This window comes from Acipenser ruthenus, chromosome 28 (genome assembly GCF_902713425.1).
Source record: "Acipenser ruthenus chromosome 28, fAciRut3.2 maternal haplotype, whole genome shotgun sequence".
Taxonomy (NCBI): domain Eukaryota; kingdom Metazoa; phylum Chordata; class Actinopteri; order Acipenseriformes; family Acipenseridae; genus Acipenser; species Acipenser ruthenus.
The window spans coordinates 24,967,430-24,991,867 of NC_081216.1; the positions used below are offsets into that span (position 1 = coordinate 24,967,430).

At 36.4% G+C, this 24,438-nt stretch overlaps 1 protein-coding gene and 1 pseudogene across 4 annotated transcripts in view; both read left to right on the plus strand.

Moving 5' to 3' along the window:
• The first annotated feature begins 4,498 nt into the window (after positions 1–4,498).
• LOC117434537 (GDP-fucose transporter 1-like) lies at positions 4,499–11,178 on the plus strand (annotated as a pseudogene).
• Positions 11,179–14,776: 3,598 nt separating this feature from the next.
• LOC117434568 (C-Jun-amino-terminal kinase-interacting protein 1-like) overlaps positions 14,777–24,438 on the plus strand; it is a 38,245-nt gene continuing 28,583 nt past the window's right edge. Inside the window, exons 1-2 of one of the 4 annotated variants that reach the window (XM_059003173.1) lie at positions 14,875–14,987; positions 23,078–23,215. Coding sequence is in view for 1 of the 4 variants with exons in the window: in XM_034057134.3 (XP_033913025.3) it covers positions 14,905–14,987 (83 nt within the window). In the remaining 3 variants the exon portion in view is untranslated. Of the gene's footprint in view, positions 14,988–21,576; positions 21,741–23,077; positions 23,216–24,438 lie in introns of those variants that run through there. The other 3 variants (XM_034057136.3, XM_034057134.3, XM_034057137.3) reach the window with 3 other exon arrangements.

Consider the following 24,438-nt stretch of genomic DNA (forward strand, 5'->3'; position numbering starts at 1 on the left):
CCTTCACAGTTTGGAGCAATAGTATTTTCTTTTTTTTTTTGCTGGAGAGGTAAGCCTTATGCCTCATTAAACAGCAACCCAGCAAATGTAATCTCTGGGGAGAGGGTTTATAATTAGGCCCTAACCACCTAAAAAGTTAAGGTAAGCAGTGTTACATGTTATGTGTTGCTGAAATAATTCTTCATTTTTCATTTTTCCCCCGACACATGCATAGAAACCTTAGAAAAATGAGAAACTGTACTGTTTCATGTCCCAAATGGCAATTACTGTGCCGAATGAGAGCACAGGTGTGGCTGTCATAGCCTGGGTTTTGCTAAACTTTGGAAACTCTGTATTAATCCCAGTGTTTTTACTGCATTGCTGGTTCTCAGTTTGCTCCTGTTCTTTGGTTGGGGGAGTTGAGTGGTATTCACAGCTTATGTGACTTGAAGAATCACAAAACACAACAGAGGCACTGCCTTCATCGTCATGTGTGATGTTCAGTTATCAACACTTTTCTTAAACTGTATTATGCTTTAGGCTGAGCATGTAAGCAATTGACCCTTAAAACAAGGAAAACAGCAAATATCTTGTATTGTATTGTCACCAGGATCTAGATCAATTGAAGATAGAAGTTAGGGATCTGAATTGGTTTGTTCATAGCAACCATATATATATATATATATATATATATATATATATATATATATATATATATATATATATATATATATATATATATTTCATGCATCTGTCCTCAAATATTTAGTCATCACCTAAATCAGGGACAGGCAACTCCGGGAACCTGTTTTAACAGGTATAATTGAATAATTAACTGCTTTGGGACCTGGGTGTATCTTGTAAGAGGTTTAATTAAACAATTAAGAAAGTGGTTGGTACACATACCTTGTGTCCAGAAGGGTAAGAGTTGCTCACCCCTGATAAACAAACCAGTCTGCAAGTCTGCATCAGTATAGAGTGACATGCTAAGCCTTTATTGAAGGTCTTTTTGATAACCCATAGCCCTTAATTATCCAAGACCTCGTTTTCTGGGATAATACATATTTGTCTATGCAATCTGATCAGATTTATGTTGAACAAATTGCTTTGCTTTTGTGTTTATTTTGTACCTGGAAATCAAACTGTCCTTCTTTTGTGAGGCAACACTGCCGCCTATTGGACAATGAATGTGTGGCACTCAGATAAGCAGTGCAAGGTACAGTAACTGGAGATAGGTGTAGTTTACTGTACTGCACTGTAATAAATATACTGTTTTACACCATTCTAAATTCACTGTTTTCGTTACCACAATAATAATACTGCACTTAAATGTGACTTTCCTCATAATTTACAATTATAAAAAAGAAAACTCAATTAATAATAAAGTCCAGAGCTATTTTAAACGAACTTCAGAACACTGTAAAATAAAAGACATCATTACAATTCTCATTGTATACTCCGCTCACTTCAATTACTGATTTGATTGCAGGATGCCAAGGACTTCAACTTACAAGCATGACAATATGCAAAAAGGTTGTCTACCAAACTCAGGTGTACAAAAGGAACACGTCGCCTGCATTTCTAATACTTCTTTGTTTGGTTCCATTAGGAAATATTATTATTGTTATTATTATTTGTTTATTTAGCAGATGCCTTTATCCAAGGCGACTTACAGAGACTAGGTTGTGTGAACTATGCATCAGCTGCAGAGTCATTTACAATTACGTCTCACCCGAAAGACGGAGCACAAGGAGGTTAAGTGACTTGCTCAGGGTCACACAATGAGTCAGTGGCAGAGGTGGGATTTGAACCGGGGACCTCCTGGTTACAAGCCCTTTTCTTTAACCACTGGACCACACAGATATACAGTCTAATATCTGATTGACTGGATCTTCAGAAAAGATTTTCAAGGTAATGGAGTATACAGTATATGCTGGTAGTTTATAACCATATATATGTCCACGCATATTTTTAGTCCATTTCCAAGGTTGCCTCATTGGGTTAAACTCTACGTTGTTAGAAGACATGAAATGTAAGTCATTCTCTATGTGTCCTGTAACATTCTTCTTGCTATCCAGCTTGGGGAACCTGGGAATTGGAACACATTGGTACAAAATAGAATGGATTTTCTAAAGGCTTTTTAAATGGAAGTCTAAGTGACTGTCAGACACTGACAGCTAAGAGACAACCACCCTAACACTTTTATAAATAAGGTCAGTGGGCTCAGATACAGAAACAACAACACAATGCAAAACGTCTGTGCTCCTGAATGAGAAAAGGCTTTTATTTAGGGTTTTGTATGTCTGTTCGAAACTTCTACTGCATGTACTGCACATTTACATCTTTACCTTGTTCTGTGAAGCAGTTAATTATCTGACTGATTGTGCAGCTGTTCCAGTGGCTGCTCTGTACATTGCTGCCTGCTAGCCGTGTATCTCCTGACATTATCCACGTCTCTCGGGAAGACACTGGGTTACCACTCGACCGCCCTCAATCCGCCTCTGGACATGCGACTGAACGCGGTGCTAATGGGGTGAACTCAAATTCAAGGAATGTTTTTCTAGCTAGACAGAAATGTCGAGATGCAAAGAGCCTGGTGTCAGGAAAGAGGATTTAAAAAAATAAAGTACTATATGAAGGCCATTTAACCCTTCCATATCACATTGAAAAGAAAACATTGCAGCCCAAAATGATTGAGGCCTACTAAAACTGAACTAAAGTTAATAAAATAGAGTGCAATGGAACATTTTTCTTCAAGGCTAAAATATAAAAGTAGTTTTATAGATAGCTGGATAGCTGGGCTTTCACTTAAGTACGTTTATCTGTTTATTCATGGACTTAGATAACTTATTATGAGGGTAAAAACAATAAACTTACCATGGTAACCAAAACTGAATATATTGATAATAGTCTTGCAACCAAACTATTATATATTAAACCTTTATTCAATTTCTGAACACAATTATGTTCCACCAAAACTGCTACAAAAAGTATTTTAATAGACTACACATTATTAACTGCATATTCAGTATTTCCCAAGTACTGTACTTATATATACATGTATATAAAATCCCTGTAGATTGTCTTCACCGTTATTCTAATTTAGCTGGAGTCACTACCATGAATCTAGATCATATAAATAAGAATAGTGAAACTCTTTCTATGTATCTAACCACATGGCATATTCAGGTCTTGATTACCTGTGTACATGAAATCCCTGTGTGAGACTGGCTGTAGTGCAGTCCATAGAAGCTGGATCAGGGCAAACAGACTGCGGATCAGCAACTGTTCCATCTCCATCAGCCAAAAGCATGCATGAAATACATAGGAATGTCTGCGGTAGAAAACATCTGAAAGCAGTTTGCCAAGCACAACCCATTGGCCTTGTGTTTTACTTACAGTCTTATGAGGACATGTTCCAGTACAACCTATCACTGTGTTCAGTTGCTGTCAAACAAAGTATTTCAACAGCATCATTTCTTCTGTTAAGAGAGACATTTTCTGGACCTTCTCCTTAGATCCTGATACTGTATGAATCGTCTAGAGCCCACACCATCATAAGAAATCATAAGAAGTGGTGTTTTACAAAGCAGTAAACCCCAGCACAGTTATGACTTGGCACTTCAGCCAACTGTGTTAAGCAGCTATGTTCAGTCCAGAGGCTCTGATTGTATGATTGGTCGCCTGGAGACCAGTGGACGAGTTTATCTGATTAAGTGCTCTGTCTGCCTACATGATCCTGTCTCAGGTGGGTGCGTGGGTCACAGATTTTATTAACATTTAGTCGAAGTGTATGACTTCCTTGAGCTAGGCTAGTAGAGATATGGCGATGTAGTTGGAAACATTATTTCCATTGTTTACAAATAGTTATAATGCACATAGAGAAATAATCACGTCAAATGTATTACAGTATTTAATCGCAGTATATTACCTGGAAAACGATTAAACGTGTTTTAAATATGGTATATGATCGCGGATAGGTATTTTGTTTTATTTTTGCAAAATAACTTTATTATATCAGAAAAGTAATTATATTAACATTATCACAGCTTAGTAAATTGCACAAATGCAAACGTATAGCCATTATACAAACATCTCTGTACTGTACTTCAGTGCAATAACAAGAACATGTAATTATTATTATTATTATTATTATTATTATTATTATTATTATTATTATTATTATTATATTTAAGAATTAGGACTACAAATGAAATCAGTGACATATTTTCCTTTTATGTTTTGATACGGGTATTTCTGTAATAGTTGTGACCTTGAGCAGCATCCTGATCCTCATTTTGTGTTTGGCCCATTAATTACAAAAGGACACTGTCGCTTTAAGAAAACACGTCTTTCTCTCGCAGGAAGAGGATCCAGGGCATGCATCACTCATTTGTTTACGTACGATACGCAAGGACGTGTGATTGAAGGAACTCTTTCAAAACTGATAACCAGAAACCTTCTTATTTCAAGTCTATTCACATTTTTCTTTTCTTTCAAACGTTCCAGAATTTTGAAAATGGCCCTTACGCGTTCGGATTCCATGGACCAGGAGGGAACGTTTGAGTCTTTATATGTGTGGCAGTTTATGAAATGCAAGCGCTTTCTCTTAACCGGTATCAATGTAGTGGATGCGGCGATACTTATGGTAGTAGAGATAGCGACTACTAGGTGAAACCGCTGTTTAAAAAATAAAAATAAAAAATGCCAGCTGTGCTTTGAATCCGGTTTTAAGAGCTAAAGTTTGTGAGTTTTCAATCATTTAGTTGGAAAAAACATCAATTCTTTAAACTGGAATGCGTGGGGGCCACCTGATTCTTTTCCACAGATACATTTTGCATTGGCGCATACCTGTGGAAGTTAGACCCCCTACCATAGGCTCCCAGCGAGTGTACTGCGCAAGCAGCTGTACATTGTTTTACATACATCCAGAGAATCACTTCACCAACTTCAATGAAACTTGCTAACTACACTAATAAAAGTTCCCCCTTTTTTTAAAGTATCATTGTTTTGTTTTGTTTTTAGTTTGAGGAAAACATGAAGTAAATGTTACAGCAATAATAGTTTGTGAAGTTTTGTTTGGGTTACACAAACAAGCAATGGCTCCTGTTTCACTTTCATAAACTTTAATTTTTCCTGGAAGTAGTCGAACCCCTGTACCGCCCCCCTCAGCTAAAAAAAAACAAACAATACATGCCTGCAGTGGATTGGTGTTCCGGCACTTTATTGTTAATATTTATTTTGTTATTTTCCTGCAGGAGGCTTCTGGCTGGGAGTGGATCAAGAAGGGGCTGAGGGATCGCTGTCTTGGTCTGGGATACTATTTGGTGTTCTAGCTAGTCTGTGTGTGTCACTCAACGCTATCTTTACCAAGAAAGTAATACCTGTTGGATGGCAGTCTATGGAGGCTAACCTACTATAACAACATCAATGCTTGTATCCTCTTTATCCCTCTCATCGCCATCCTGGGGGAATTCCAAACACTCTTCTATTTCGACAAGCTGGACAGCTTGCACTTCTGGGGTATGATGACATTGGGAGGGGTCTTTGGGTTCGCTATAGGATATGTCACTGGTCTTCAGATCAAGTTCACAAGTCCTCTGACCCATAACGTTTCAGACACAGCCAAAGCCTGTGTTCAGACAGTCATTGCTGTGGCCTACTATGACAGTATCAAGAGCTTTTTGTGGTGGACCAGTAACTTGATGGTGTTGGGAGGCTGTTCCGCGTACACCTGGGTTAAAGGAATGGAAATGAAGAAGTCCCAGGAAGAACCACAGACCAAAACTGCTAAAAACAACTCTGGTGTATACAGGAACCCTAGTTAAATATTGGGGTCCACTGATCATGCCATGAGCCTGTCAGCCCCCTCCATTGTCTTTTCCGTGAGGGTTAGTAATGGCATAGTGTACTGCAAAGAGACATGACAGGATATGTCTGTCATTCTTATGAGTGGATGCTTTTTCTCTTTTCTGAAGTCAATCGTGGATAGAGAGGGTTTGGCTGTTTTTTCAAAAAGGACATTGTGCAATATGTGACACAGCCTTTTACTTAGCCACTGCAATCTATTTCGATTGAACACAGCCGGAGATATGAAGAAGGTTTCTAGTGTTTGTGTGTTATATATAGCATTTGTGTTTAAAGCCCATGTTTCACTAGTTAAACTGGAGAAGTACGCAAGGTAGTGATAATCTATTATAAAAAGAAAACAGATAGATAAAGTAGTGCACCTCAAGATTGTAATTTTCTTTTATTTGTACTGATAAAATAAGGAAGCCATTACTTGGATCATGGTAACATTATAGCTAGCTGCTTGCTCCTGTTTTTTTTTTTTTTTTTTTTTTTTTTAAGTAGTCAGAATTTTGATAAAGTAATAATTATCTACCTATTATGTGTTCATTTTTAGTGTGGGTGAAACCAGGGTTGACATTATAACAAAACCAGAGCCACCTCAGTCATCTACCAATCAGGAAGCTCTATTAGCAATGGTTTCCTGCTTTATGAATAATACTAATAATGTACATGTTTAAATAAACTAATAACTGTAATTATGTATGTGTTCACTCAGGGTCGGTCATATAAACTGCACCGTAAGGTATCAGGAAAATGCTACTGCATAAATAACTAGCAGCAAATTAAGAGTTTTGAGTAGCAAAATGCTACCAAACACACATTAACTTCAAGCCTTTTGTGTGTGTGTGTGTGTGTGTGTGTGTGTGTGTGTGTGTATATATATTATATTCATTTCAAAGTTCCCGCACAAATGAGAGAGATGTTCCAATGTTTTGAAGTCTGTAGTTGTATTATTATTTTTTATTTAGTTTGAAGGATTTATTTATTAATGGAAGATACATGTAGGATTGATGGTTTTGTTTATATTCTGGTTTTCAGTATGCTCCTGAAAAAACACGTAGTTGTGTTGAAATTTTACAATTAAATCCTAAGGCTTGGGGAAGGAATAAAGATTCCTGTTTGCTGTACTAACAGAGCTGGAGTAGCTGCTGTTGCACTGCAGTGATGCCCAGCTGCTCTCATTTTCAGGTCATTGTTTGCAGTATATCTTGCTGTGTGGTCCAGTGGTTAAAGAAATGGGCTTGTAACCAGGAGGTCCCTTATTCAAATCCCACCTCAGCCACTGACTCATTGTGTGACCCTGAGCAAGTCACTTAACCTCCTTGTGCTCCGTTTTTCGGGTGGGACGTAATTGTAAGTGACTCTGCAGCTGATGCATAGTTCACACACCCTAGTCTCTGTAAGCACCTAAACAAATAATAATAATAATAATAATAATAATAATAATAATAATAATAATAGGGCTTGGACTCCATTGAGACTGCAATACTTCTTTCTAATCAAAATGTGAATGAAGTAAACCCTGAAACAAAGCAAAGCAACTTTGCCTTTGAGTAAATACCATTATGCAAAAGCTAGCATATTCTTGGTTGTTCTTAATGTCTTAACTAAAATACATTCCAGGATTTTAATTTACTGATTCATTTATCTGTTTAAATTTACTTTACAGAAACGTGGCTAGGGTTTAATATACTTTTTGGTTTGAAGTATATTGTACTACCAGTAATAGGTTTCTGCCATCCAATGCTTGTCTTTAGTTACATTTTTCTGTATAGAATCCGGGTCTGGTCTATATGAATACAGTTATAATGGGAACTTTTCTGTGTACTGAAAATGCTTGGGTTACAAGATAGTCAAGTGTTAAGGGACATCTGTTGGTAACATTAATTAGACTGGGTCAGATTCCGTTTTTCTTCTTTGGATCAGCTATTCAGCTTTGATGGGTTACACCCTCCAGATTTTGTTTATTGCTATATTTCACAGATATACTTGCATGCGTGATCATCATAAAGTATTTTTAAAATCTGTTTAGGGTTGTGTTTGGAGGTGAAGGGGTGCATGCAGTAACCCAATTCAACACCTGCTTAGTTGGAGAGAATCGTGATGGCGTGTCATTTCCCTCATTGCTTCCGTCCAGCTAAAAATGTCATTCAGTTTGACCATTAAAAAGTCCACATAAATAGAGTGGTCCAAAGTTGACTACAGAATTGACTGATGTATATTCAAAAAAGAAAAAAATAAATAATTGAAACTGCTTTGAAGAAATAATATATTTACTTCTAAATAATAAAAACAAATACACATTATATTTTAGTAACTGTGAGTTCTGTAATTACTTAGTAAGTTTTAATAATTAAGTACTGGTCGTTTATGAGAATTAAGACATCAGGCTTGTTTAAGTAACCTATTATTCCTATTTGATTTTTTAAAGTCATTTGTAAATAACACTAGTATATGTAAAATACTATTAGTTAGCAGCACACAGTCACACTGCCAGTTCAGTTGGGAGACATTTCTTCACAATGCATACGCAATCCTGGTTTGTATTGCACACAGCTAATTGGTGCTGCCCAAGTGATACGTTGTTTTAATGTAGTATTGTAATTTTGTTGAAGTAAAAATGATATTCTATTAAATGTAAAAAAAAAGGGTAAAATAAAGGTAACATCTTTTATTTTAATATGAAGACATGTATTTCTTTACCAGTTAAAACAATGAATGTACTCTTGTATATTTTAAACGCGGTTGTTTGAAAACTGTAAAATAATTCAAACTGAATGAAATGATGTTTTGCTATGAAATGCTGTGATCAAGATTGGTGCAGTGCTGTACACTTTAATGTTTAAATGCAGAGGAGGGGGGTCTTAATTAAGCGACAGTAAAACAAGGAGAGCTGTCTGCAGAGCTTGCTTTAAAAGTGTGGGTGCATTGATTCACCAATCCTGACATCATTCCACATTCTCTCCCATTCTGGTTTTCCACCTTTCTTCGTATTCTAATTGCTTCCCATTCTATCTCCTTCTGTAAACTACACACATATAATGTCATACATTATAGCCATTTCAAATCATCTCAAACAACGTAATAACACACTGATCACAGAACTGCTTTTTCTGTCGATTCCATCCCCGTGCGAGTCTGAGACCACATTTAGCATGCCAGGGTCACGTGATGGGGCGTGGCCTACACGTGACAGCCATCCAATCATGGTGGAGGTTGAGCAGCTGCTCATTTTAATACTCCTTACACACAGTGCCCTGCAGCCAACAGTGTGGATGGTATAACTCGGCGGTAGTCTTGAGGTGTGTGCTGTACATCTGTGCAGCTGATGCACAGTTCACACACCCTAGTCTCAGTAAGTCGCTTTAGATAAAGGCGTTTGCTGAATAAACAAATAATAATAACTATACCGACTGATGGCTGTGCATGTTACCTACTCGTCATTTGTAAAATGAAATTGGTCGTGGATGGCTTTTGATAGTTTCTGGCTAGCCATAACCCCATAAGTAATACAAATGTTTTGTTGTTGAACTGCAATGAAGAGTGGGAAGGCTTGTGACAATGTCATGGCAACACTTTTCATGTTTCGAATGCATGTTCTGCTGACCCTGCCTGAAAATGCACGTTTCACATTGATTGCACTATGGCTCCCAGAACATTTCCCCAAACGCTGATATTTTACTCCAATCGCTGAACTTTATAGAGATGTGGTAACAATGTGACAGTGTACTATACTTCTCATTCATTTAATTTCCTAGAGCGACTACATGTCTTGTACATTAATATCTCGTTTCTAGGTTTCTACTGGAGTCATTACAAGATCTGGATACCAGTCTTAGAAAACTTAACTCGAGGCTCTTTGTGGTCCGTGGGCAACTGGCTAATGTCTTTCCAAGGCTCTTTAAGGTTAGTAAGATACCTTAATATATTTAGGTTCATTTCACTGTTAAATAACAGTATTTATATGATTAATTATAATGAAACCTTTGTGGTGGAGGTATGCTTGAAAGCCCACCTTAACCATAATGCAAGCACATTTGAATTTACAAACATGCCTACTGTATGTACTGCATGTGTCCAGTGAACCACTATACAACAGTGAGGAAATGTACGTAGCACATTCCTAAGCTAGCTACTGAGAGTTATCAGAATCTGTGTCACAATTACTTTTTTTTCTTATAAGTATAACCAAAGACATGCTTGGATGTAGGTCATTGTGTTCTACTATTATGGTACTGACATCCTTTTTTATATATATATATATATATAGTATACACAGCTTACAAATGATTCTGAAGAAGTACATTGGCTTCAATATTGAAAACACATGTTCCTAATGTAGAATGTAGTGGGACAGCAGAATAACTGACTTTGCTCTTCTGAGTTCATTTGTAACTTTATAGCCTCATCTTCTGTTTATTTAAATAAGCCAGAGCTGGCCGCCTAAATATTTGTATTTATTTGTTTTATGTATTTGTCTTGTAGGAGTGGAATGTGACACGCCTGACCTTTGAGTATGATTTGGAACCCTTTGGAAAAGAAAGGGATGCAGCCATCATTAAGATGGCACAAGAGTTAGGGGTGGAAGTCGCTGTAAAGAAGTTTGAAGATAGAAGTTGGGGATCTGAATTGGTTTGTTCATAGCAGCCACCAAAGGCTGTGCAATAAAATATAAATATATTTCATGCATCTGTCCTCAAATATTTTGTCATCACCTAAATCAGGGACAGGCAACTCCGGGAACCTGTTTTAACAGGTATAATTGAATAATTAACGGCTTTGGGACCTGGGTGTATTTTGTAAGAGGTTTAATTAAACAATGAAGAAAGTGGTTGGTACACATACCTTGTGTCTAGAAGGGCAAGAGTTGCTCACCCCTGATAAACAAACCAGTCTGCAAGTCTGCATCAGTATAGAGTGACATGCTAAGCCTTTATTGAAGGTCTTTTTGATAACCCATAGCCCTTAATTATCCAAGACCTCGTTTTCTGGGATAATACATATTTGTCTATGCAATCTGATCAGATTTATGTTGAACAAATTGCTTTGCTTTTGTGTTTATTTTGTACCTGGAAATCAAACTGTCCTTCTTTTGTGAGGCGACACTGCCGCCTAGTGGACAATGAATGTGTGGCACTCAGATAAGCAGTGCAAGGTACAGTAACTGGAGATAGGTGTATAGTTTACTGTACTGCACTGAAATAAATATACTGTTTTACACCATTCTAAATTCACTGTTTTCGTTACCACAATAATAATACTGCACTTAAATGTGACTTTCCTCATAATTTACAATTATAAAAAAGAAAACTCAATTAATAATAGTCCAGAGCTATTTTAAACAAACTTCAGAACACTGTAAAATAAAAGACATCATTACAATTCTCATTGTATACTCCGCTCACTTCAATTACTGATTTGATTGCAGGATGCCAAGGACTTCAACTTACAAGCATGACAATATGCAAAAAGGTTGTCTACCAAACTCAGGTGTACGAAAGGAACACGTCGCCTGCATTTCTAATACTTCTTTGTTTGGTTGCATTTGGAATTTTTTTAATTTAATATACTGATTCTACCTCAATCACTTGGTATTTTCAATGGTTTTGATAATTGTAATGTTCTGTGCCAGCATTCTAATTCGCAATCATCTCATGTTCTGTTTTGTTAATGTGAAAGGTGATGATCCAATCAGCCAGGTGCATAGAGCTATTCTTTCCATCTGTGCATTACAGTCTTGCTTATTTCTTTTTTTTTCCCCTTGTGCTTTTCAGGATCCAAAAATAAAAATAAAACGCAACAGAATGCATGAGGTGTCATGAAGGAGTGCTCTATAGAATTCAGATATGACTATATGCACACGTTAATCAGATTTCAAAATGACTCGTCATTCAGCGGAATGTTTCTAAACTTTCAGTTAAAAAGAATAGATTGTTATAAAAGTGTTCATCTGTGTTTACACATTTGAGTAAAATAGCCTTTGAAATAAAAATATGGCAAACCAGACCTTTTTTTTTTTTTTTTTTTAGCAAAATAGCCTTAGAAATAAAAATATGGCAAACAGCCCTTTACATTATTGGAAAATTGTAACATTCACTACTTTGATTATGGTCCATTTTGTACACTTTGTACCTTTGTATACTTTAAATAAGTAATATTATATGGGTGCCTTATCTGTGAGCAGCACTTTAAATACATTGTCATGTATTTTATTTTGTAGCATAATTTCTTCTTGTGATTTAAAATCTAAATGTTTTAAATATATACAACGTGTCCAGAACTATTTGTGAATTATTATTTCAGGGGTTTCCACTAATTCAGCGGATACTTTCTGGGTTACAGTATGTGTACAGAAAGTGTTCGTATTCATTTTGTTGCATCACAGTTTCGCTTGTCACATCGTGTCTGGTGGGTAGAAGCCTTTAATGTTAGGTTTGAACTAAAAAAAAAAAAAGTTGGTCAAGCTGTCGAGACTAAGTATCGAAAGTCTATGGAAAATAATTGAGAAGCTAGGCCTTCATACAAAACACATTATATTAGCCCAAGTGGAATACTTTCTTTTTGTGTCCTTTTTGCATTTACTAAGCCTTTGAGCACCATGTCCTGTATTGGAAAGGTATTTTCCTTTATTTCACTCTAGGCAGAATTCAGATACCAATTAAGAGAATGCAGACCAGTGTTTTACTGATTTTCTTTATTAATCTATTTTTTTCATACAGTAATAAGGTAAGCACAGAGAAATAACAACAGGCAGACGGAGGCACACAGCAAAGGCATCAAGATATTAGTCTTTGCATTTACTGAATAATTTAGTTGTAATTCACCAGCTATGTCACTAGAGGCCCTTGTCACCTTGAAATCAAATACTGCTGCATTTGCTGTTTTAATAATGTGTTCACCGACTTAGAAAGTCACATTTAAACATCCCAGCCGGAACACGTGATGCCTATAGAGTTGAAGTTAACATGTGTGTTTTGTGGGATTCAATATACCCCTTATAGGCCATTCATATTTCATTTTTGAATCCTTCAAGAGTTATTAATATGAATTTGCATATATTAAGTTGGCATCACATTTAGTATAATAAAGCTTTTGGAATAGGAATGCTGAATTCATGTTTATAGCTCAACCCCCCGGCCCCCACCAGATTTTGATGTGGTGGTTTGGAATGCCTGTAGTAAATTGAATGTTTTCTAATGAGTTTTTTTTTTTTTTTTTAAGAATCCATGCATTGTACATCCTATTGTGTAGACACCACTAGCAGTGCTGAGAGCTCATTCACTACTGAGTGGAATTAATATGCAGACTTCTGTTAATAATGGGTGATTTTTAGATGCATGAGGTCCTTATTAAACCCTCGGAAGGCAAGTGTATAATTGCTTTTGATAATGCTGACTGAGCATGCTCATGGAATACATTATGTAGCTTTATTGCATTCAGGGCTAAAAATAAATAAATAATAAATAAATCAATCCAGCATGGATATCAGAGGCCAGTGTCCCTACATTACTTCTCTTCAGTTTCATTGTCCCCATTTGCATCTGGTACCCTGTGCCCTGGAATGCTCCACTGTGTGTTCTGGGGACATCACTTGCATGTCTCATCAATGAGACAGTGGCTTAAGACCTGCCTGAGGCAAGCGATGTCAGTCAGCACAAGCTTCAGAATAGTCAACGGCTTCCCAGTCTTGACATCTGCTATAATAAATGGTTAATTGAATGCATGTCTAGCATTTTGTTTAATCGTCCTTATTATTGTCCCATATTCTTATTATCCAATTAGAGACTGCTAATAAGGGGCTAAATATCAATCATGTGTTGGCACTTGTAAATCCCTGAATACCATACAATCATCTTAGTGCAATTCATATATATATATATATATATATATATATATATATATATATATATATATATATATATATATATATATATATATATATATATTCATTCAAACTTAATTCATAGTTTAAAAATTACAAATGATAAGGCCAAAAAGAGGGATCATCCACCCCTGTATTTTTTCACATGTTTAATATTAAATAATAATAAAAATAATAATAATAATAATAATAATAATAATAATAATAATAATAATAATAATAATAATAATACATTTGGAAATATTTGGAAACTATAGGGAATTTTAAAAGGAAATAAGTGCTATCTATATATATATATATATATATATATATATATATATATATAGCCTAAAATAAGTGCTGATCATTTTTAAGGGAACTCTTAAAATAGTGAGCTGTTTAAAATATATATTTTTAACAAGGTATAGTAAAATGCTGTAGGTGTTATTATAAATGTAAATTCTATTATAAATCCAGTAATGGTATTCAGACGCTGTAATGTCATGTTGTGCCACTTGTTTTAAGGGTCGCCAGTCACACCGGGGGGGGGGGGGGTCTAAATATGCTTGTTCTTTCCGAGGCGGTTTCCTTGGTTACCAAACACAGTGGCGAGGTAAATAGCTCAATCAATGCAGGTAGCTGAGTGAATAACATTTTAAATTAGAACTAACTAACTGTACAATCGCTCTAAGATATACAGCATTTGACCAACTTTCAAATGAACTAACATTGAATTGCTTGACAAAACGCGTAACGTAATATACGTATCTACCATGTTTACATACAGTATTACAGTGTTTGTTTATTTTTCATTTTATTAATGTAGTTTCCCTTGCTGTTTGTTTTCATTTGGAGACATACTGATAATAATAATAATAATAATAATAATAATAATAATAATAATAATAATAAAGTTGAGGCACGTTTACATTTTTATTTATTTATTTTTACAATTAATAGCTTGTATTTTTAACATCCTGGCTTCTTTTGAATGCGTTGGTTGTCATATTTATTTATTTATTTATTTTTAGGTGAACCATGGCTTTGAAATCAGTTTCTAATCTACCAGGGATTCCGAGCTCAGCAACGTGCACTTCTCGGCTCTCACTGTCTCAGCCTCTCTGCCTCTCCTCCCTCCACCTAGCTGGGCTTCGCATCTCAGCATTACTAGTCTCTCCTGGAGGTAACGCATGGATGTCTAGGGAAAGAGAATGGCGGATAGAGAAAAAATAAACCCTTCTCCATCTGGATCCCCTTTCTTGGGACTGCAGGTTGCATCGCCTCTTAATTTCAGGTACCTGGTTCTGGAAATCCATACACAGATTTTATTGTGATAAAGAGCGTTATCTGGTTGTGAATTACAGATGACAGATTAAAATTGACACGCAACAGCAATCTGCTGCTGCAGAAAGAGGTGCTGATGGATACTAAGAGATGCTGATGGATACTGGTTGCAAGATACATATCATTTTTTCATTCATTCATTTATTCGGAATGTGTGAGCCATTCCAAGGCTGACATTACAGGAAAACCTTCATTATTTGTAATGCATTGTATACGTGTGTAAGTAGTGGTAGTATACAGGGCGTAGCCAGTTTTCTTCAGGTAAATAGCTGGAATGGCCCTTTGCCACATTGTTGTATTTATTTTTTTCTTCAGTGTGATAAAAAAAACGGTTTTTTCAGACATTTTGGTTGGCGAAATCAGCACATTGTTCTGATAACAAAAAGTGAATATACCGCAGGTCTGCATAATTGCGTCATTTGTTTTTGGTGAGGACACGTTTTACATCTTTGCTAAATACTATGGAGAATTAAATAAGGCCATGCTTTAAAAAAAAAAAAAGTAACCCATCACTTTCATTTTAATAAGGCATGTCAAATGTATCGTAGAAAAAAAAAAACTTTATAATGATACATTTTACGCAACTGTTTTTTTTTTTTTAATGAAATTAAACAAAACAATGCTCAGGTTATTTTAAAGCAAATGCGTTTTAAACAATATACTATTTAGAGTAAATGATATGAACATGATTGGTCCCTTTAGCAATATTGAATACTGTAAATGAATCATGTTTTTAAATCAACTCTATGTACAGTATATTTATGCAGAAATGCAGTCTAAGCTGTAAATATTATTTTCCCCACTACTACTGCGCTGTATCAGTAATCTGTTTCTTTCCAGGCAACCAATTACAGCTTAGATAAGAGATAATAAACAATTTTTCAGTGCAAGACTGGTGGTCAACCTCAGTCTCCCTTTTCAAATAAACAATGCTTTTATCTGGCTGTCACAGAAGTAGATTCCCTATTTTAAAAATATCAGTTTATTCTTTAATAACCATTGTGCAATTGATGGTTTGAGCATTGGAGACTATGTAGGAAGGGAGGTGTTTCATTGTACTGCATTGTGTGGTTTATTAAAAAAGAAAGAAAAAACCTGGAGGGATAACGTAATCCTTTCTGTTATCTCAGGCTTTCAATTTGAATTGCTATGGCAACAGGGATATACATTAGGTATACAATGTATGTCACGCTTTATAGTTTGGGTTATATCTAGAACTGCTTATATCATTCTGGTGAAACTCGGTTAGGACCACGTTTAGCACAAGTTATTCAGAGTACCAGAATCTGGGGCAACAGTATATGGAAGAGCCTGTCTGTACTTACAGCACATCACATTTTTATATACATACGCGGTGAACATATGACATGGTGATCTACCTTTCATTACACTGATACTGTAGTTCAACGTTAACCAGATTGATTCTGCATAAACAAGCCAGACTTAAGCAAAGCATGCTTGCATACACAGTAACTTTTTTCACCTCCAGCACCAAGCTGGCAGAATTCCAGCATCAGACATCTGTTGAGTTGTTTTTATTTACAGTCAAATTGACGCCCAGTTTTTCAAATGCATTGCTAACCGCTACAAAACATGAATCTAGTGCTGTTAATGGCAGTGTTCAGTGAACCTTACAAGCACACAAATGGCAGCTGCATGAAAGGGGTGGGTTTTCATTGACAGGTGTACATTTTAGTTATTGCTGTAATAAGGCTACAGCTGTCATTGCACACTAATTCTGTTCTACCTTCCATAAGGCATGCTTGCTTTCGTGTATTTAAAAGAGTTTACTTGCTTCTTGTGTTTAAATGTGAGTCCTGTTACCTCACAGCTGATTTCCCTGTTGAGGACTGAAGCCATCCCCACTTAGACTCAACCTGTAGTTAATTTACAAGAGTAAGATTGATTTAGAAGAGTAAGATAGATCAATAACACTACTGAACCAGTGTCTTGACTTTTGTAAGCTATTGAGTTTAGAATCCCAGGCATCTGCCTCTTTTGTAGTCATGCAATGCAGTCATGCATTGCAATACAATGCAGTGAGATAATGCAACTTACTGCTTAGTTGATGTAATAAAGTCAACAGAGCATGCATGTGTTATTTGCTGCTGGGCGAATGGTGCTAAACAAGTGAATTGAGCATACTCTACCGACATACCGATCTGTGAATACATCAAGAAATGAAACAATAAATCATTGAACAAATATTAGGGCCGCCAGCTAAATCGCTGTTCTTATATTGATGGAGTACTTACAGAAACTTGAGTGATAGAATTGCCTAGTGAGCCACACTGATGAATTTCCCGTGATTTCACTAAGTCTAGAAAATACCTTTAATTTTTATGAAAGATGTAATGCCTAAAAGCATTCAGCCCTGGGTATTAAATGCGGCAGCAGATTCTTACAGACAAGGATGATCCATTATCAGCTCAATATATCCTTTTCAAGTAACGTGGAGAGTTGAATCTGTGCATCCTCACCAGTTAACAGTTTTATGAAACAGAGATTATTTGGATAATTGATTATTAAATGGGAACATCAATCATTAGAAGATTCACATCTGTGCTTAGCGGCAAATCAAGTCTGACTCCTGTTGACAGATCTGTACACCTTATTAAAAATGCTGCTCCTAAAATCAAACCTTTGCAAAGAACCATATAAGAGATTATGATTCATTACTGCCCATGCCCAAAGTGTGGACTAGTGGTTAGGGCTCTGGACTTTTGACTGGAGGGTCGTGGGTTCAATCCCAGGTGGGGGGACACTGCTGCTGTACTACTGAGCAAGGTACTTTACCTAGATTGCTCCAGTAAAAACCCAACTGTATAAATGGGTAATTGTATGTAAAAATAATGTGTACAAAAATAATGTAATTGTATGTAAAAATAACGTGATATCTTGTAACAATTGTAAGTCGCCCTAGATAAGGGTGTCTGCTAAGAAATAAATAAATAATAAAATGCCTATTATAATAAACATAAATGGCAAAGAAGAAAAATCACTAAATCGAAAGAAAAATGTATGTTAAGATTTTCCATCCAAATTCCCTTCCAAAGCTGTATTGTTGGGGTAAGAGAAAACATTTACCAGTGTAAAACCACCTGCAAGCTTTTATCTCTGTCAATGTGTTATAATATTTGTAATACCAAAGTATGGGCTTAACTTTTAACCCCACTTCCAGTTTAATATATAAACTTCTTAAGACAATAAAAGCTTCCTAAGACAAAAAGATGTATTAGCGTGCACAACAAGCCATGAAAACCTAGCATGAGCCAGACTTCTGCCTAGACAGATGTTATTAGTTCATGGTCTTCTCTGAGAAACTGGGAATGCATTAAGCGGCAAGGCTTACATTGTAATAATAATGCATACATGTTACATTGGATGCAAGTACAGTGTTTTGGACACAATGTATTTAACATAGTGTCTATAAACCCTCAGAACATTATATGATGTATTGTAGATAAGGACTAATTCTTTCAGCAGCTCTGAACAGTCTAATCTCAGCCATAAAACCTCAGAAGAGGGAATATCATTTACATCTTTTTTACAGTCAAATGAAGTGAATTGGTTTAGCAATGTAGAACAGGCAACTATTTTTATTTTTATTTTTTATTTTAATATTAATGGGTCTGTATATTAAAATTCAGTTACTAATATATAAGATGCATATTTCATATTTTACAATGTGCAAATATCCGTTGTTCTACAGCAGTGAAGATACTGTGACGTGTTTCACGTTATCAATATGAAATGTTAAATTGTGTGAACTCCTATGTAAGTGGCATGGCTGTAAGGGCTGTGTTACTGAGAGTCTACATGCACTGTCAATACTGCATGCAACACATTTTAAATGGAATTAAAATACTTCACAACATATCTTGGAATTCCCTGCCTTCTGACTGGCTGCTGGCATTTTAAACTCATATGATTTAAATCATATTTCCTTCAGTAAAAGCAAATGACTATATCCATAATGAGACGTTATATCAGTGCAATAATACACTTGAAGGTGGGAGTGATACTGATATTATTGCTTGTGGAATGTGGAAATTGACAGGGTTGTTGTGGAATGGTTTTATTCCACCATAGACTGAATGAATATATTTAAAAAAATGTTTTTAAGAAACTAATGTATTCTGCAATTTTCAACTGGATGTTTTAGCAAGTCAGTAACACTTACTGTATTATGATTAGATGAAATGACTGTGAAAACCAGTGCTGAATGCATTAGTAGTGCCATTAGAGACAGACACTCAAGGTTTATTAAAATCTCAATCCCATTATAACGTTTAGAAATTGCAATTAGATTGAAGAACTGCATCACCCTGGACAGATCTTTGCTTTGCTGGCCTTTCCCGAAGAGAGATGTGTTTCACAGCAGCTCAGGCAGAAACAGAGAGGCGAGGCAATGGCCACTTATATATAACATACTTGTACAAAAACAAAATATGTAAGAAGCGGTTACTTAGAAATACTTGTAAACATGTTCCTGTAGTCTACAGCTAATCCTTTACCAACTGATTGAGGTAAAAATGTCTAGTATCCAGAGTGGGGTCATGAACTAAACTGCCCACATGTCATTTAGGTAATGGACAGAAAGCAGAGCCAGATTGTGGACTGTGTGGATAATTGTGCTCTACGCTTCTGGGAGCCATGCTTGTTAACAATGAATTGTCCTTCTGCTTCACTGTCTGGAACAAATGAGCCGAGCACTCATAAACAATCCTAAAAACAAATGAACCAGGAAAAAAAAAAAATGTTTTAGTACGTAGTCATACAGTAAGCAAATAGACACCGCATTGTATTAACTTACACCACTTGTCTGTTTACTAATGACTGTACCGTACTAATGTTGGTAAAGAAAAAATAACTTAATTGTTTGGCTATGTAGATGCAAGAATGAATCCCATGTGGGTTTGTGGGTGTTACCATCACATATGACCTGTTCTGGGTAAGTAATTTGTAAATAAAGAAAATGTTACGGGATCCAGCATCCTTGTTAGAAATGCCATTGGTAGAAACCCAGAGCCATTAATTATTAGGTACTTCAAATTGTAGGGGTATCTATAATCCCTAAGGGACATTCAATGATGTTATTAAAAAACATATATTAAAACTAATAGTACAATTGTAGCCATATTGAAATAGGCATTACAGTTTGTTTTTATACAAGAATTAAAGGAAATCTATTGAATGAGTTATCAAATAAGTTTCCTGTTGTCATAAAGCAAGGTGTTAGAACTCTGAAGTATATGCAGTTTTTACCAATTTACAAAGCTTTATCAGTGATGTATGTCAAGACTATTTTTTATAACTGTCAGTTATATAGTGATGTATAATCATGCCAGTAACCTATAGAAGCAGGAGGGTACATTACATACACAGCCCAGAGTCTCTTCAGGTTACACTGGCAAAGCAATGGTGAGTCAACAAGGGCATACGGAGCAGAGTAATCGACATTATAATGGTCAGATAACCAAAATTCATAGCCTCACTCCTAACAAAAACTACTGAGAAGAACTCGTTTTCTTCTGAAGTGACACTCACTGAAACATTGCTGGTTGGAGAACTTTTCAATCCAGCCAGTCTTTAGCTGTGCAGAATTAGACTTCCGTTGTGATTGCTTGCTAATGGCTGCCCAGAGCATCTCTCTTTTCCCTGAGCGTGGTATTGAATTTTCTTTCTGGTAGCAGCTGATACTGAGAGTTCTGTGAGGTGTGTAACCTTTTACTCTCCTGATTGCATCGATCTCACTCAGTGGTGGGCAGTAAAAAAGCAAAGACAAAAAGAAGAAGGAGAGAAGTGATGCAGTATTGGGACACAGTCATTGTGTTCAATTAAACGAAACGGTGGCAGATACTGCCTTTCGTGTACCAATTACTTACCAGTGACAGTATTTGGTATTTTATCCCATTTTCTGGGAGCGCAGTAACCTGAAACCTTCTTGGTATTTTACCCACCCATGTAGGAAGCAGCCTGCCGTCCCTCAAAAGATTTTACAAGGGGAGTGTATAGAGGCTGGTATTCCCCTGGTGGAATCAAAGGGTATACTCACTCCTGACAAGCCGACTGAAATCATCATGATCTTAACCCTCCATGGGTCATACATTGGGACAATCATACCAGCCATACGTTCATTCTGAGAGACCCAAGTGGCCTGCTGTTCATTAGGCAGAAAGGCAGCGCATAGCAGACCTGTGACAGGTGACAAATCTGACAAAGTCTGCCTGTTGGATAAACTATGTACAGCTTTGTTCCAAAAGGAATTTCAACTTGGTATTTTTAGAATCTTTATAGTGAAAGAGCAGCCCGATTGTGATGTAACCGGATGTTACTAATGACCTCTGCTGGTTTTCATTGTGAAAATAACAGCAGGCAATAAAAAAGGAAGACTTGGTTTCACACTGTGAATTCAGTGGCAGAGAGAAGAACACTATGGGGGGATTTCCGTGGGTCACAGAAAAGTCTGTGTGTTATATAGTATGAGTCATTTTTTTTCTTGTTGTCTTCCAGCTTGTTGTCTTCCAGCCTCTGCCATTTTTATTTTTGAATGTTAGAATATTGAAGATACAAAATGAAGGCATGCTCATAGAATGTCCTTCAGAATATTCTAGGATGCACTGGTCATGTCGTTTTTCAAATGTCCCTTGAGCACTCAAACTCAGCAGATTACGCAAACATAATCACTATTTCCAACAAGGTAAGTTCATTATTGAGATTTATGTGAGTTATGAATTCTTGAGCTTTGTATTGCCATCAATACTGTAATTGGCCAAAGAAACCTTTTATATTGTGAGATGTCATGGCTGGAAAGATTAGCTTTCACTTAAAATGAGGACATTGGTTGTGGAGATGCAAAATTCATTGATCTTGGGCTGCGTACAGTACTGTGCAAGATCATGTTTTATGTGAGGAAACTCTAAGCTTTTGTCCTCTGGTGTTTAAAACCAACTTTTAACTCTAGGTAAAGCAAGACAAGATACTGACACAAAAATTAGACATTAGGTCTAAAAGATAATTTGTCACATTCAGATAAAATTCTATTACATCTCCATTTGCGTCTATTAAAGAATCTCAAAGCCAATAAAGACAGTCTCATTAAATCCACCCATGTTTTTTTTGCAGGCTGAAATTGGTTGGTTGAATTGTCTGGACAATGTCTGGGGTTGAGGGGCGTACCCATTGTTGCAGAGCAACAGGCATATGTGCACATCATGAATGTTAATTTAGATTAGATGCTTTTGGCATGCCTGATGATCAATTGGTAGCATTTCCATTGTGCACCTTCATCTGAGCACTGCATGGAATGCATGCTGCACACTCTTCAGCTCCACATCATTTGTGGCAAACCAATGTTTTATAGCTGCGAATATTACTGACTATGGACGCTCTCGAATCTCTTTTGAATAACTTCTGTTTTTCTATTTTGTAATATCTTTAACCTCTTTACCTGTAATCTTCTATTTCTGGTACCACTGTGCCCTCTGCATTAAAATAGTCATGTTTTGAAACTGCTGTAGGCACACTGCAATTCATCTGTGCACCTTACTGATGTTTCTTTGTTTTGCACTGAAAACCTTGCCAAAGAAAACATGATCAGAGTAGTCATTTCCTCAGCTATACTGTGTGACCTTGGGATAGACTACTTTATCTCCCTGCTCCTCACCACAGCTGGAAAACAAGATGGGAGGAACCTTTTAGGAACGTGACTGCCCTGGGGAAATGACAAATACCAGAACCTGTATTCCCACTCAGCCACAGGGGATATGTCGTCTGTGTGCCCTCTTAATTAATTCTGATAAACCAGGCTAATCTATTTCTCTGGTTATGAGATTTAGATAGCTCATTAATTAACTCTGGTGGAAAAATATAAATGGAATCTTATTTTTTTTATTTATCAAATTGTTTTCAAGCGACACTGCTGTACAGTACAGTGGTATCCCGAGGAAAGAAAATATTATAACAGGCCAAGATTTTCAACATGGGGGGAAAAATATATATTTTCCGTGGCCTTAAAAAATATTGATTTTTTTCCAGCTTTTTCAAAAAACCCATTGCTGTATTGAACTGGAGTTTTCAAACCTGAATGCCAAGCCAATAGAAATTGACAGCTCGGGAATCTTTCCATTAAGATGAAGACAGGGAATCCTGATGTTTTTGCAAGCTGATAATAAGGTGAATGTATTGCTTTTTGTTATGTTTTGATATTTATGTGGCATGACAGCACTTTCAGCATTTACTGACTGTCCTGGAACCATGTTTCTCCTCAGCCTGCCTTTCTTCCTTATATAACTGTCTGACAATCTCATAGAAACCGTCTTTGGAAACAGTTTAATTGCTTGATGCGAAGCTCCATAGTTTTCTGTATACTGCAGCTGTCACAAAAGCAATGTGCCCTTCAAAACAAAAAGAACTTAGAGAGAGAGAGAGAGATTTAACAAAATAACAGGTAAAGAGTGGTATCTTACAAGAGTGCCAACCTATGCTCTGTTTTCTTACCTTATTAGTTTTAGCTTTGTTAACATGAGAATCGTTTGGCCCTTCACGTTTGTTTACGTTAAATCGGAGTATGCAAATATTTCAAATACAACGCAGCTGCATCCTGGAAGCATTGCAGTAGGTCACATGGTTTGATAGCAAGTATCAAACCATGTGACCTACTGCAAAGCAAGTATTTGATAGCACCACATATTCCAAATTGAAGTGTAAAATAAAAACAAGTAACCTTCAACAGAAGGTCCAGTTATAACATTGCTAGTGCTAATAAGTGCTAATACTTTTAAGATCTTGGTTGATTTTAGTCACATCACAGTACACAGTTGTTTTGCAAACCGATCTGATAAACTTACTGGGGGTGACATTTTCTTGGTGTACCTTCTTGAGTTACGGAATTCATGTCTCAAGCGCTGTCTGTTAAGAGACATGAATTCTGACATACAGGGATGGATTTCTCTGCTGACATATTTTGTATCAGCACTTGTTTTCATTAACGTCCGTATTCTACAGTATAAAAATGCAGCTAATATTTCACCAGCTAGATGAATAACTGTTATCTTTATTTTCACATTTAAATGTGTTTACTTTATTTCTTGTATAAATGTTTAATAGTGTCAGTTCTTGCTGTTAAATGTGCACATTAACTGAACCCAGGAAAGGGTTCGTTTTGAGCCTTGATTTAAATGTGAGATGGAGTGAAGGAAAGGTTGTGCCTTGATTGGTGTGCCAATCAATAAATGAATTGTTCAGTTTGGTTTCAGTGATGCAGGTGTATGTATAAGAGGCTGGTCGTCTGTCTGATCATTCTTGTAGAGGCTGGGGCTTAGGAAGGAGCTCTTGTGGCTTTTTGCCTAACCTTTACATTGCCTTTGGCAGCAAAAGTTTGTTCATGCAGCAAATGG